Below are 13,748 nucleotides of genomic sequence, written 5' to 3' on the forward strand. Positions count from 1 at the left end.
TTTATAGTAATAGATTTTAAATGGTAGAAGCTGAAGTTCAGCAGTAGCTTCCTATCAGAGTATGGGGAACTAAATTTGAATAATAATACTGCTACAATTCCAGAAAAAAACTAGAAACATTTTCTAAGCACCTGAATATCCTAGTGCATTCTTTCTGCTAGTTCTATGGGGAAATCTTTTCATGGACTCTTCATATAATCAATGTTGAATTATATTTATTTGTGTTCACTATTAATCTTCTCTCTCTTAACTTGTATTTGAACTTTTATTTAAATAGAAAAAAATGGCCCATGTTTGTTGCCTAGAACAAAATACTAACATGCTGAGTTAACAACGTAGTCCTGATTGATTCTTTTATAAAGATAATCTTAGCGTCTTTCTTCTTAGTATGGCGCCATCTTTGATTGATTGATCACTTTATCAGATTACCCTTTATGATAAGGTTTGTTCCATTTGAACGATGCTGTCCCTTGCTTGTCTGAACACACACATGTAGGGAGACACATGCACACTGGGCAGAGCAACCCTATGCTCTCCGATAATCCAATGCTCTGCCAGCAGAACAGAAAGCGCGCCAGAGGTGAACTTCGCCTTTTCCTCTCCTTTCTCTTCCTTTTTTTATTAAGTGCACTTTTGAGTGCATCTAGTGGAGTTGCAGGGACGGGAGCTTGGGAGGCTTGCGGATCCTTGGTGCTTTCCTGCTCCACCCCTTTCCTCTGACCTCAGATGAGGTCCCGGCACTGCAAGCCACTGCACAATCCCCTTTCAGATTTCCCCTTTCAGAGTCATAGCAGTGTCTACGGCCTCAGAGTGGAACTCCGAAATATCCTGTGGTCCCTGGGACACTTTCCCAGGGACCATAGGATTTCTCCCTTAACCATCTTTTTACTCATGAACCCCTTTTTTGTTCCTATTGACAAATTGTTAACACCTACACATTAAACTGGTCTAATTATAGCAAGTGAAATAAACTAGTATGTTAACTGCTTTTTCTGTCTTCTAGGATGTATATCACGGTATTCAGCTGGTAGTGTCTATTACTATCAATCTTACCATCATCAACACAATCCTCTTCTGGTGGAGAAATTACAGAAAGAGCTTAAACGATACTTCACTAGAAAGATTGGTTTTGAGGCTGTCATGCGGATAAGGTGTACCAAAGGTCAGACAATTTAACTTGTGAACATTAAACAAAGTGCTTCCATAAGTGCTTTAATGGGCAATTGGCAAATGGGCATGTCAGTTTTTAAAAGCAAAATATTATAAATTTGGAATTCTGATAGATGATAGATACATGCATATTTATCACTTGATGACTTACCACTCATGATATGCATCTGAATGTATGAACTGTGTTCATGAAAGAACATTATGTCTCAGGTGATATGACGTATTATGAAAGCTTTGTTTGTGGTGTGTAATCTGTGATGGCTATTTCACATGTACAAGTCATTAAATGAACATGCATTTGTGAATTGTGTTAACATTCTGCCTTAATGAAAATAAGAATGAAGAAATAACTCTGCTAGTCCTGAGAAGAGGAAATAATGGTTCGATATAAGTGCACGCCCTAGATGATGTTATATGGCCTATTGAGGCTGGATAACACTAATTAGCCTTTAGAGAGTTCAGTTTGCCAAAGGGAAGACTTAGATCAGATGAAATAATAATGGGGCTGCTTCTCTATTCTGCATTCTAGGAAGACTTGTGTATTGATCTTAGTTCATTTCAGCTGTTGCCAGCGCTACTTCTCAGGACTTACCTGACTCTCAATGATAATGCTAGTGGTGACATATCTGTGTAATTCTTTCTTATGTATCACAATATTTTATCTACTTAGAGATATTATCTGGGTCTAAATAGCCCTTTATGCTCCAAAAGTGCTTTCATATGTGCACAGAAAGACTGCTGCCACTCACACTACATTGAATACTACTTCAAAAGCTTTTCAGGAATGCAAGGGATTGCAGTGGCAGTGGGATGCCTGAAAACTCCAAGCATGTCCTTGGAATACCAGACAATGTCCCTTCAAATCCCAGCCATTAATTTAGATTGATTCTATGAATAGAGGATGTCTATGAATAGAGGATGACATCTAGTATAAGTAGGTGTTTAGTGGCAGTTCATAAAACATGTCTGATGTTGAAGGTCTGGATAAATGATCACCAGCAGGCTTTCGAACCATTACATATCTATCTGTCTATCTATGCCAAAAGTCAAAGTAACACTGCTGCAGGTATTTAATGTATTAAAGAACCTCATCAGCATAAAGATGTGGATATAGTCCAAAATATGATGCAGCTATGCAATCAGTTGTGTTACAATAGCATTCCTAAAATAATGTTTTCTCCTCTTATAGGCCTTTCCATTCATACCTTCCATGGCAACTTCTTTGTACGGTCAACAGATCTGCTGTCTTTACCCAATGTGAACCCAGATGCAGGATATGCTGTACAAATGTCAGTGGAGGAAAGTCTGACAGACATGCAGGTGGTCTGTTTTCAGTCAGCCCTCTTGTATACATCTAGTAAAGGTAACTATGTCAGGGGATCAAATGCCACTGTTGGTACACGCTTCAAGACAGCATGCGTGTTGAGGCATGTTTGCTGATAACAAAAATGAGTTGGTCTTAAGTCTTCACAGACCCACAGTTCTAACAAATTAGCATGCGCTAGGTTGCTGTTGGAAGTAGTTCAGTTACTACATTCATGAACTACAGTCCAGTATCCACATTGTTAAATAGAACTACTTCGAATAGAATATGAGCAATAGAGTGTCTTTTTCACAAGTTTGGTTGGAAAACAGCAGCCTGTATTTAACTTATAATGTGAAAAACTACTTTGAAGAGAAACATATAATTGTAATATGATACATTTGTGATAACTTTTGAGGCACAACCTGGACAAATCTGTGAAATGCTGTTCAGAAACTATGGATTGCTTTGTCCTTTATACAGGTGAAAGGAGGATTCGTGTCCACACTCTCTGTTTACCAGTTGTTAGCCAGCTGAGTGATGTATATCTGGGAGCTGACGTGCAAGCTATTACAGGGCTTTTAGCTAATATGGGTAAGTGCTTAAGAACTGTTGGTTTGGGTTGCATAATAATATGTGAACAGTTTATATTTTATTATCACTGTATTATTCTTGAGAGATTGAAGGTAGCAGTGAATGTTTTGGTTGAGCTGTTGCACTCATGTCCTGCTTGTGGTTTCCTAGTCGACAGCTGGTTGGCCACTGTGTGAACAGAATGCTGGACTAGATGGACCATGGTCTGATCCAGCAGGGCTCTTCTTATGTTCTTAGACTGACTTGGATGCATAATACTCTGCTCTGGCAGAGTATGTTCAAGTGGTTAGAACAATGAATTAGTGTGTGAAGGGCTGTCGTTCTGCATTATTGTTTTGCATTCAACCTAGTTTGTAGGTAGGGAGGTAGGGGTGTGTGTGTGAGAGAGACAGACAGAAGGCTTCAGCAGCTGTAGAGCCATATTTTATCATTAACACCTGTCTTGATAATTAAGTCATTATGTATTATTTTTTTCCTAGCTGTTGACCGGTCAGTTTCTGCAAGTCTGAGTGATGCTCGAGATGCACTGGTGAATGCTGTAATAGATTCCCTGTCTGCATACCGGTCCTCCGTCCTAACCATTCAGCAGCCTGGTCTCATGGCTCCTGTCTCATTACGTCTCTTCCCGTTGTATGTATTGGCTCTCTTAAAACAGGTAAGAACAAAAGTGAAATTTGCTTAAAACAGGCAACCCTAGAACAAGCCATGGGTTCTGGAGTGGTTTGTAAACCACCCACGCCACCCACCTTTGTAAACCACCCACGCCATCCCCCCTTGACAGCTTCCGATGTCATGACAAGCCGCGCCCGACTGGCACGCAAAGGATGGGGCAATAAGCCATGGTGGCTTATTTTCTCCCCCCAGTTGTTCAAACCCAGTCAGTGGCTTCTTTAAAGCACAAACCTTTGATTTTTCTTGAAGGTTAACCATACCATGCAAGACATTATACTGATGTTCAAAATATTAATATAGTTTTTTTCCAACAGTTCTTGAAGTATCGTATGGGCATGGCAGATATTTCATTACAGTTAAAATGTGCCCCCCCATAATATCCTTACTGTGAAAACAATTTAAATTAGTAACCTGTTGCCTTTCACACATCTTGATGTGTGTGGTTTGAAATTAAGTTGAATGGCTGGGATACAATCATCCTTATGCACCCAAATGTTTCTATGTATGTACACTCGCTTCTGCAACTTCCTCTGTTAACTGCAGATCCCTGCGCTGCCTTGGGGGGGTCTCTGAACTTTACAATACAACTTTCCGCAAATGTTCAAGCTCTGGAAAAGCTTTATGGCAGGCTGTGATAGGAAGCAGTGTCTGGGGTGTGAGCAGAAACTGTGTGGCCCATAGCCCTTGAAGCCTAGCTGCTGATTTAACTAGCATTTGTTGCTACACTTTTAAATATATCAGTTTGGCTAGACAGATGTGTCTACAATGTAGTAATTAAAGCATAATATTAATTTTATACACAACAAATCCAGAAAAACTTTCATTGTACTAATGTCTTGTAGATTTAGGCATAAAATATTTGCCTGATGCTCATGGTTCTTGAAATGTATATGTCATATGAAATGTCTTCTCATTTCCTCTGCCCTCCGCATCCTAGTAATAATGTTTATGCTGCTACTGCTATTCACAGAAAGCATTCCAGACTGGGACAAATGCACGTTTAGATGATCGCATCTTTACCATGTGTCAAGTGAAAAACCAACCTTTAGTGTACCTCATGCTTATGATTCATCCCAATCTGTATAGAATCGACAATCTCACAGATGAGGTATGATTTTCTTCTAAATTTCTCCTGTAAATGCTGCATGTAGTCTCCTACCCCAGGTCTTATGCCTTGAACAGTTCTAAATTCTGCCAAAAACCTTAATCGCGATGAAGGGCACAGTGGAGCTTTTCCACATGTTGGTTTGACAGTGTAGGTATGCATCTGTGTGCCTTATTAGGGGAGCATCAAATTGCAGAGGGCAGTGTCCTGCAACACTATTTGGCAATCTTACACTTACCAGGCCTCCAGGGAGACTTTCTCCCTCTCCAGCCCTACCCAGCCTAGTTTGGGTGCTCTGGGCACACTAAACTGGAATTATCCGTGTGTAAAGCAATGGTCCAGGCCTTGCTTATATGAGTCCCTGGGGACTTCCTGTTGTCACACCGCAGCCTGGCATGGTGGGCAGGGGCTCCATATATGTCAGTCCTTGGGAAGCAGACACAGATGCTGATGGCACTTCAAGCCAACCTCTGGGGTCCATTTGTGTGCATGAAGTCTTCCATGTATAGACCAGGAATTGGATTGTGCCTGTGTCATGTGGTATGGATCTTAAGTTTTATGAACTACTTCAGCTTTTATGTTAACTGCCAAGCTTTACTGTAAAACATTCAGTAATCTGGATTCAGTCTATTGTGTTGGTAAACTGAATAAGCTGAGACCCATATATTGAGTTTTGGATTGCTCTACAAACTGCAGTGGATTTTAGGATTAGATATTGAGTACAACAGAGAATATTGTAAATGGATACACAAATTAGATTTGAATCGTCCTACACAGTTCTTCAGTAACAACATCATTAGCAAGCAGATGTGCCTGTGTTGTGGAAATTCATGCATTTTAGCTCTTGAAATAGTTTCCTAATACCTAAAGCTAAAATGATTGTATAAGATTTTCAAGAAGAAACAGCCAATTTGCAAGGATGCTTTGGTACAGGGAGGCCAGCGCAAACTTATGTACATGCCAGTTGGAAGGAACAGGAATCTTGCATAATAGTTAGTAAATTAACTTGTAAATATGTGCTCCTGAGGCTGCATGTAAACTAGTTCTTGGAAAGCTGTCAGGCCACAATTTTCTCGGTATCTTTAAATAAACATTTATTAAATTGGCAATTCGGCAAAGATATACACATTCTCTAACAAGCCTTGTAGATCATTAATCCCACCAATGGAGCTTTCCTCTGACGTTTCTTTTAAAAGGTGGGAGAAAAAGGATTATTTCCCTCTAGTTTATGGACATATGACTTTGTACATGTGAATATTTTTGTACTCGGTAAAGGGCTCTTTTTCCATTGTTAATCGGTCTTCTGGTCTGTCTGCTTGTTGTTCAGATATGAGTATAATCTGTGTATTTCTTTAGGGGGGCCTCAATATCAGTGACAGAACAATACCTCAGCCAGCCATTCTCCAATTATCTGTGGAAAAGATAAATAGGGACGGTGCTTACCTTATGGATGCTGGCTCTGTAAGTTACCTTCTGCTAACATTCATATTGTCTGTTAAATGTAGCACATTCTCCTTGAAGCTTCATCGTTGTCATTTTCCAGAAAGTAGTTGATGAGTGTATAATAGAGGTTAATATTTTCTGATTATCTATGTCTGACTTTACAGGTCATGTTTTTATGGGTTGGGAAGAATTGTGGACCGAACTTTATCAGCCATGTCCTTGGAGTTCCAAACTATGCATCAGTACCACACAATATGGTAAGAACATAAGTTAGAATAACTGTGGCTCCTTAGAACTACAAAGAAAAATTAAGGCATAGCAGTTAAAATATCAGTTGTGCAAATTACAGTGTGTTTCAGGATTGACCTACACAGAGCTCACTTCATTTGCATGTTCTGACCTTTAGATATCCCTTGAGATTGCCTGAATTTGTATCTCCATATGTAGGGGAACGAAATTTTATCCACCAGTAAATATTTACCATTAACTAGGCCAGCAGTTTTTCACACTGTATTTGTATTTAGGTATGCATGTTGCTTCCTGCTAATGAGTTAGCAGTTGATTCAAGAGAAGGGACAGTTCAGAGAGTGAATCTTGATGGATCCACACTGGCCCTCCTCCAGTATGGTGATGAATCTTTTGAGATCCAGTAAATAGACTTGAGAGTAAATAGTAAATAGACTTGAGAGGAGTTGGTTGAAGGAGCCCAAAAGGCATGTTACACAACACCTCTCAAAGTTATTTAAGAATAGCAGCAATGCGTTGTCTGAAATAATGCAGCGGGGAAAATATTTTTTTCCCCTTACCCTGAAATGAGCGGGGATGTACATCTTCTTACAAATTTCAGCTAATGGGGTATACTACTCCAGCCTCTGAATATAGAACTTGTTGGGGTATTTTTGACAGACACATCTTCCAGAACTTGACACCGCTGAATCTTCTAGAGCACGTGCTTTTATCTCTTGGCTGAGGGAGCAAAGGCCATTCTTTCCTATATTGTATATACTAAGGTAAGTAGCATTTTTATACTGGAAAACTCCAAGATTCGAACTGAGCCAAAGGCTGTGTGGCTGCCTACCTAGGAAAAGAAGCAATTGTCTCTGTTTGAATAACTGAATTACAATCTACCCTTACTTCATGTCCCAACCTATTAAAGCTTTGCTTGCTTCAGCAGAGAGATAGAATGAGCAAGAGCACAATCAATGACCCTGTTCTGATGTAACAGTGGTTTTCGGTGGCAATTTGTGGGTTAATTAACCCACAAATTGTGGGGATGTATGCTGTGTGCAAACCACTTCCAGTTTCCAGCAACAACCTATGAGTGGTTGTTTCTGTGACATCTGAACTTGGGAGCTTAGGGTTGTTCATGCGTTAACCCCAAATGGCATGTGAGTGACTGAGCTTCCTCCAGGGTGCTTCTCACTTCCCTTTTCAGCTTACAACCGCCTCACTTGTAGGCTATTAGTGTGTCCCAGAGAACCGGGACACTCTGGGTTGTTTAGGGGCTAAAAAACCCAAAGGTAATCCAATATCAAATTGTAGGTTAACTCGGGGTTGTTTAAACCCTAAACTACCCAGAGTGTCCATGTTTGGATGTCATGCTAACAGCCTACAAATGGGGCAATGATAGGTTGTTAATTGAAAGCGGAAATGAGGAACACGCTGGAGGCACCTCACTTGCTTCCACTTGTATCCAGCAACCCATAAACAACCCATGGGTTATTGTTACATGCGAATCAGCTCTAGGTTTTATACGGCAAGAGAGAAAGGGAGGGGGTATGGGAATCACAAATGGAGGGGTGATCACATCTTTAAGTATCTATTTGCAAGACTGGCCATTTTAGCATAAATGAAATTCCCACACAAGCAAGGACTTCCCTCCTATTTCAGTCTAACAGAGTTTCCTGCATTTATTTATTAATTACATTCCTATACCGCCTAATAGCCGAAGCTCACTGGGCAGTTCACAACAATTAAAACCATAAAACACAGGACAATAACATACAATATAAAAATTTAAAGTTTTAAATTACAGTATAAAAATAATAACCAAATAGAACCTAGTTGCAGTGCAAAGATTTAAAATACAGTACCAGATTTAAAACAGAAACTGAAAAACTAAAATGCCTTGGAAAATAAAAAGGTCTTCACCTGGTGCCAAAAAGAGTACAACGTAGGTGCCTGGCACCCCTCTCGGGGAAGGTCATTCCATATAGCAGAAAAGGCCCTCTTCTTAGTAGCCACCCACATTGTCGTATTTTACATATAAAGCTGTCCCAGATGCTGTATTTATATATTTCACAAATTTATATACTCCTTCCCAATAAAATTATCGCAGTAGCGAACATAATGCCAACATCAACCCTAAAATAAAACAACAAAATACATCAGTGAAATTACTGACCAGCAACTATAACTGTAATTGGCTAGGCCACACCTCAGGGAAAGTCTGTATACAGAGAGAGACCTTAAGGAGATGTCTAAAAGTAAAAACTGTACATGCCTGTCTGATGTCAATTGGGAGTGTGTTCCAGAAGCAGATGCTGCAACACTAAATGCTCTATTAATAGTGCTCCTAAGGTGAACCTCAGGACCATGCAGTACCATCAAAAGTGCTCCTTCTGAGGATCATGAAGACAGGGTAGGGACATAAGGGGTGAGGCAATCCATAAGGTAACCTGGTCCCAACTTGTTTAGGGCTTTATATGTTAACAACAAAACCTTAAACTTGGCCGGGTAGCTTTTTGGCAGCTGGTGCAGTTCTTTTAACAATAGCATAAAGTGCTGTCAAAAGGAGGCGTAAAATGCAGACATTTTACTGATCAGACAATTCACATTGATCTGGTTCATATGATAGCCTGCCATGGGTTAATTTACCTGCAGAGGCTGTCATGTCATGCTGGGTGCCCATGGGCACCCAGCTTGCTGTGGGTTGTGTCGTGAACCCAGGCAGCAGGGGTTATTTGATGGTTAGACAACCCCCAAATAACCCTAAAACAAGCCATGGGTTACTTGAGAGTTGTCTGACCCTCAAACAAGCCCTGTTGCCTAGGTTCACACAACACAACAATCCAGGGCAAGCTAGGTGCCCACGGGTGCCACGCAAAAACCCATGGGCACCCACAGGTGTCTGGCACAGTGCAACAGCCCCACGGGTAAATTAACCCATGGTGGGCTCTTGTGTCATGCGAACTGGCCTATTGTTTTGTTTAGGAATAAAACAGTAAAAATTGATATTATTTTCACTCATAAAAAGTTCTGTTTTTATCTTGAAGGGATGAAAGTCCATGGAAACCAAGTTTTCTACAAAATATGATAGAAGACAGAACAGAATCTGCATTGTCATACTATGAGTTTCTTTTGCATATCCAGCAGCAAGTGAATAAATGAGCCCTTCTGTTACATGGTTCATCTGCTGAAAGGAACGTTCCTGCGTACAGAACACTTGTGCTTGTAATGCTCCTATAAAGTTTTTGGCCTGATGCAGTTGACGAGAATCTCACTGTGATTCCCCCCACCCTTCAACAAAGCAAATAAAGGACCATAGAATCACAAGTACACTATCGTGTAGCTGTACATTAAACAATTAAAATCAATTTGAACATGTTGGATGCCTTTAATTTGCTGCAAAATGTTTCACTGTAAGTAGTTGCGGCATGAGTTCTAAAGGCGACATTGAAGAGACGAACCCTTATAAACTAGATTTTTGTTCAAAGTACAGTTTTAACTTTATTTTTGTTTTTCTGCTTTGTGTTTTGCTGCTAGGATTAAAAACTCCCAAGACTGAGTTGCAGGGAAACTATATTGTCTTGATTATACATCACTAATTAAAAAAACACATTTTTAAAGGAGCAATGGGACAATTCATTGTGAAGTGAACAAAATATTTACATTTTTTTAAATGAACTTAGTTGCCAGTGCTTTTTAAAATGGATTATGATGAGCAGGACGAAAAGTGAACTTGGAAATAGTCTGTCTGGATTAAAAATGAATATGAAATAATTCCTTTTAAAAACTTTAGGATGCATCAGTATTCCACTAACTGAGAGAACAAAGAAATCGCATTATGTCCAATGAGAATTATAATCAGTGGCCTGATTCAGCTGCGAAAGTGGCGAACATGGATCCCAGTCTTGGATGTTAACATGGTGTGTTTAGTCTTAATTCAGTGAAAGTAGATAGGGGAACGGACAGTTCAACCAAAAGTCATGACCTTTTAATGGATTGTTTGGTTAAATTTAAAGTCACATTTTAATGCATTAAGGTTTTATAACAATGCTTACTTGTGATGCTAAACCAGAAGTAGGTAATATGCAGCCCCCATGGCTGTTTTTGTGGTTCGCCCACTGTGGCAAAAGTCACAGCAATTTTGCAAGGAAACAAGGCCCCAAGGAGTGCCTGCCTTGTTTGCAAGCAGAATCACACTTTTGGAAGCTGCGGCAAATGTGGCAGTGGCAATTTCAGTGGGATGAGGTGCAGCCCCCAGTGGATTTGGGGGGGGCAGTATGGCCCCCTGACCCATGGAAATTGTTCACCACTGAACTAAACCATAATTCTCACCTCATTAGAAGCAGTGTTGAGTAGCTTGTCTGAAATCCAGAGGAGCGTCTAATTAAATAGTAGTAATGTTGCCATTTAAAAGGGGGGGATGCAGGTATGTATTTTGTAGCTTTAATGGGAAAGGTTTTCAGAAATCCTCCTTAATTGGTAAGAAGCCCAAGTACTGCATAGTTACTGTGCACGTAGGATAAATGTTTTAAGTTTTACTCATTCCCTGGAAACTACTGTGAATTAAATCATGACAATAGTATTAGTGTGTTTATGTCTGTATAAATTACCACAACAAGCAACCTGCATTAGTAACATCCTTCTTTAGTGGTTTAACTTGTGGCTGTCATGGATTTCTACTCCCCCTACTCAACTCCCCCAAGAACAGAGAACTGGAAATATTTTTCCATTGCATTTCTTTCTTAGCATTATTTCTTTTGTGGAATTATCCTTTACAACCATTTTCAGACTATTGTTTTTATTAATCTATAAGTGATTAAGGGCACAATCCTATGCGTGTTTAGACAGAGAAAAGTCCTACAACTCCCAGCATGCCCCAGCCAGCATGCTGGGAGTTGTAGGCCTTTTATCTGTATAAACATGCATAGGATTACACCCTAACTAAAGTTTCTTTGTCAGCAGGCATGGGTAGACCTTGCAAGTTACATCCAGATCCTTGGTTTCATTAACAAAAGCATTCCAGAGCACATTTGGAGGGCACATGAGGGCTGCAGAGGGGAGGAGATGATGCAGAACTTGTGTTCCCCAAATGATGTCCTTCCACTAGCAGAACAAAGGATCTAGATCCAACCCCTCATGTTGAAAAAGCATAAAGTTCTCTAAGGAACTGTGGCATTTGGAAACAAAACATTTCAAATTGGCATAACAACTCCTATATAGTTCTAATGTCATTGCCTGCTAGTCTATTCAACCTGTCAGAGTGGTCTATGAAAAGTTGCTTATAGAATTGTTACTTTTGTGTGAGAGGAGGAGAATCTCCCTTCAGAAAGGATTAAAATACCTGTTGAAATCTGCTAAATTGAAGTACCTTATTGCTGGTGTTATTTTTTTTAAAGCTCTGCTTTAGTTATTTAATGATAATTTGTTATAATGGTAATCCACTTTAGAAGCATATGATCATAATGAGATGTGCACCTGTGTGTCTCACACTACATCCTAAGCTGGGATATTTATATTTGAATCTGGTTCCATTGTCTCTGCTAAACAAAAGTGTACTCGGTCACAGCAATCAACCAAGAACAAACCACACACAGAAACAGTCTTCTGGGCCAGGTGTGTGTGTGTGTATGTAAACAGATGCCATGAATGGGGAAAACATGCATCCAGTGCCTTCTGCTGGATATGTGCTTCTCCTTGCTTCATGCACATAATGCTGAATAGCTGGATGGTGTCACACCTGTGAGGGCTCCTCGTGTTGGGAAATCCTTATGTGCTGCACCATGTCAAGAATTTTCCTGTATCCAAAGATTTGGAATGGGGCTGCCGTGGACATGGCTTAACTTTCTGTAAGCCATGATAATGGTCTTTAAATTAGCCTACCTGAAAGAAACCTATCTCAAGAATATATCCCTAACCACCATCTCTTTAAAATACTTAAAGTGAACACATTACACTGTCTGGATAGAATGCTTTTTGGAATGTTCATACCCTTTTTGCAATACTGAATTTTCTAATTTTATTCCATGTGATGGAAAAATTGACATCTGCTTCAACTTGTAGTAATACAAGTTTGTAGTAATAGGAATGGCAGGGCAGACCCATGTGTAAAAACTGCATGTGCTATACTTTAAGTTACAACTGTCTGTTTTAAGATCTATAACAACTTAACCAGGTAAGAGTGGCCCTGATGCTTCCATATTAGCATGGCAGTCCACAGCAGATGTTCTCTATTTTTCTAGTTTGAGATTTTTTAAACAATTCAGTATGATCAATATGTTAAATTCAGTCATGCATCAGCATTTTAATTAGCATTTACTTCCCTATAATTTATATTTGAATAAATTTTGACTGTTCTGCAATAATAAGGATGAAATTTCCTTTTATTCAAAGTTAATTTAACAGAATATATAATCAGATACCGAATGTTAAGGGACCATCAAATGTGACAAAGCTTCTGTTCACTAGTTACAGATTAAATCCTTATAGTAAATTTGATTTTGTAAAGTAGTGTAAAATATTGTAATATTAATCCTTGTTTTCTGAACTCAGACATTGATCTTCAGTGTGAAATTGTAAACCATGCTCTTCTGAATTGGAGGCAAGGTTTTGTTCCCCTTTTTACAGTTTGTAATTTTCACTGTTTTATTCCTGTAAAAAGTCATTTGTAACACATGCAAATGCTTATTTTAGCTGTGCTAATTTATCAAATTTGGCTACTCAATAAAATTAATTGAAAGAGCTTACATAGAACTTCATCAGTCCTTTTTATAAACAGAAGTTGGAAGGTACAGAGAAAATCTGGCTATTTAATGGGTGATGTTAGGTACAGTAAGAGGTACTTCTGTGACTAACCAAAAATTGCCTAATGACCAATGTCTATTGCTACCTTTATACTGTACAAATAGTATACTGATTGGGAGATATTAGGAACATATTAATGCATTTTTATCTTTTAATATTGATTCTTCTAATGCTGCAAACTTGCGCATATTTTGGAGTAAACGTAATTGAATTCAGCGAGACATCTGAGTAAACAAGCACAGAATCATATTGGAAACATTTTTTTAGTTTAGAGAATAAAATATCAAATTTTGGTGCTTAACTAGAGTGAACCTCCATCAGCCTACAAAAATCTAGAAGTTCAATCAATTTACTGTACATGGATTCAACACGGAAAGTAATTATCTGGTTGAATAATCACACCTAACACTTCCATGCTTCTCTAATAGGGGC

General features: G+C 39.2%; 1 protein-coding gene across 2 annotated transcripts in view; it reads left to right on the top strand.

Annotated features, from left to right (window-relative positions):
* SEC24A (SEC24 homolog A, COPII component) overlaps positions 1-13,263 on the top strand; it is a 49,851-nt gene extending 36,588 nt beyond the window's left edge. For both annotated transcript variants that reach the window (XM_084838923.1, XM_084838922.1), the window contains exons 15-23: positions 1,004-1,162; positions 2,360-2,533; positions 2,957-3,067; positions 3,547-3,722; positions 4,710-4,847; positions 6,201-6,305; positions 6,452-6,544; positions 7,194-7,297; positions 9,563-13,263. In XM_084838923.1, the coding sequence (XP_084695049.1) occupies positions 1,004-1,162; positions 2,360-2,533; positions 2,957-3,067; positions 3,547-3,722; positions 4,710-4,847; positions 6,201-6,305; positions 6,452-6,544; positions 7,194-7,297; positions 9,563-9,677 (1,175 nt within the window). In that variant the 3' untranslated portion in view covers positions 9,678-13,263. The remainder of the gene's footprint in view (positions 1-1,003; positions 1,163-2,359; positions 2,534-2,956; positions 3,068-3,546; positions 3,723-4,709; positions 4,848-6,200; positions 6,306-6,451; positions 6,545-7,193; positions 7,298-9,562) is intronic.
* The last annotated feature ends 485 nt before the right edge of the window (positions 13,264-13,748 follow it).

This window comes from Heloderma suspectum, chromosome 2 (genome assembly GCF_057233095.1).
Source record: "Heloderma suspectum isolate Gila_16-S chromosome 2, 16-S_ref, whole genome shotgun sequence".
NCBI lineage: Eukaryota > Metazoa > Chordata > Lepidosauria > Squamata > Helodermatidae > Heloderma > Heloderma suspectum.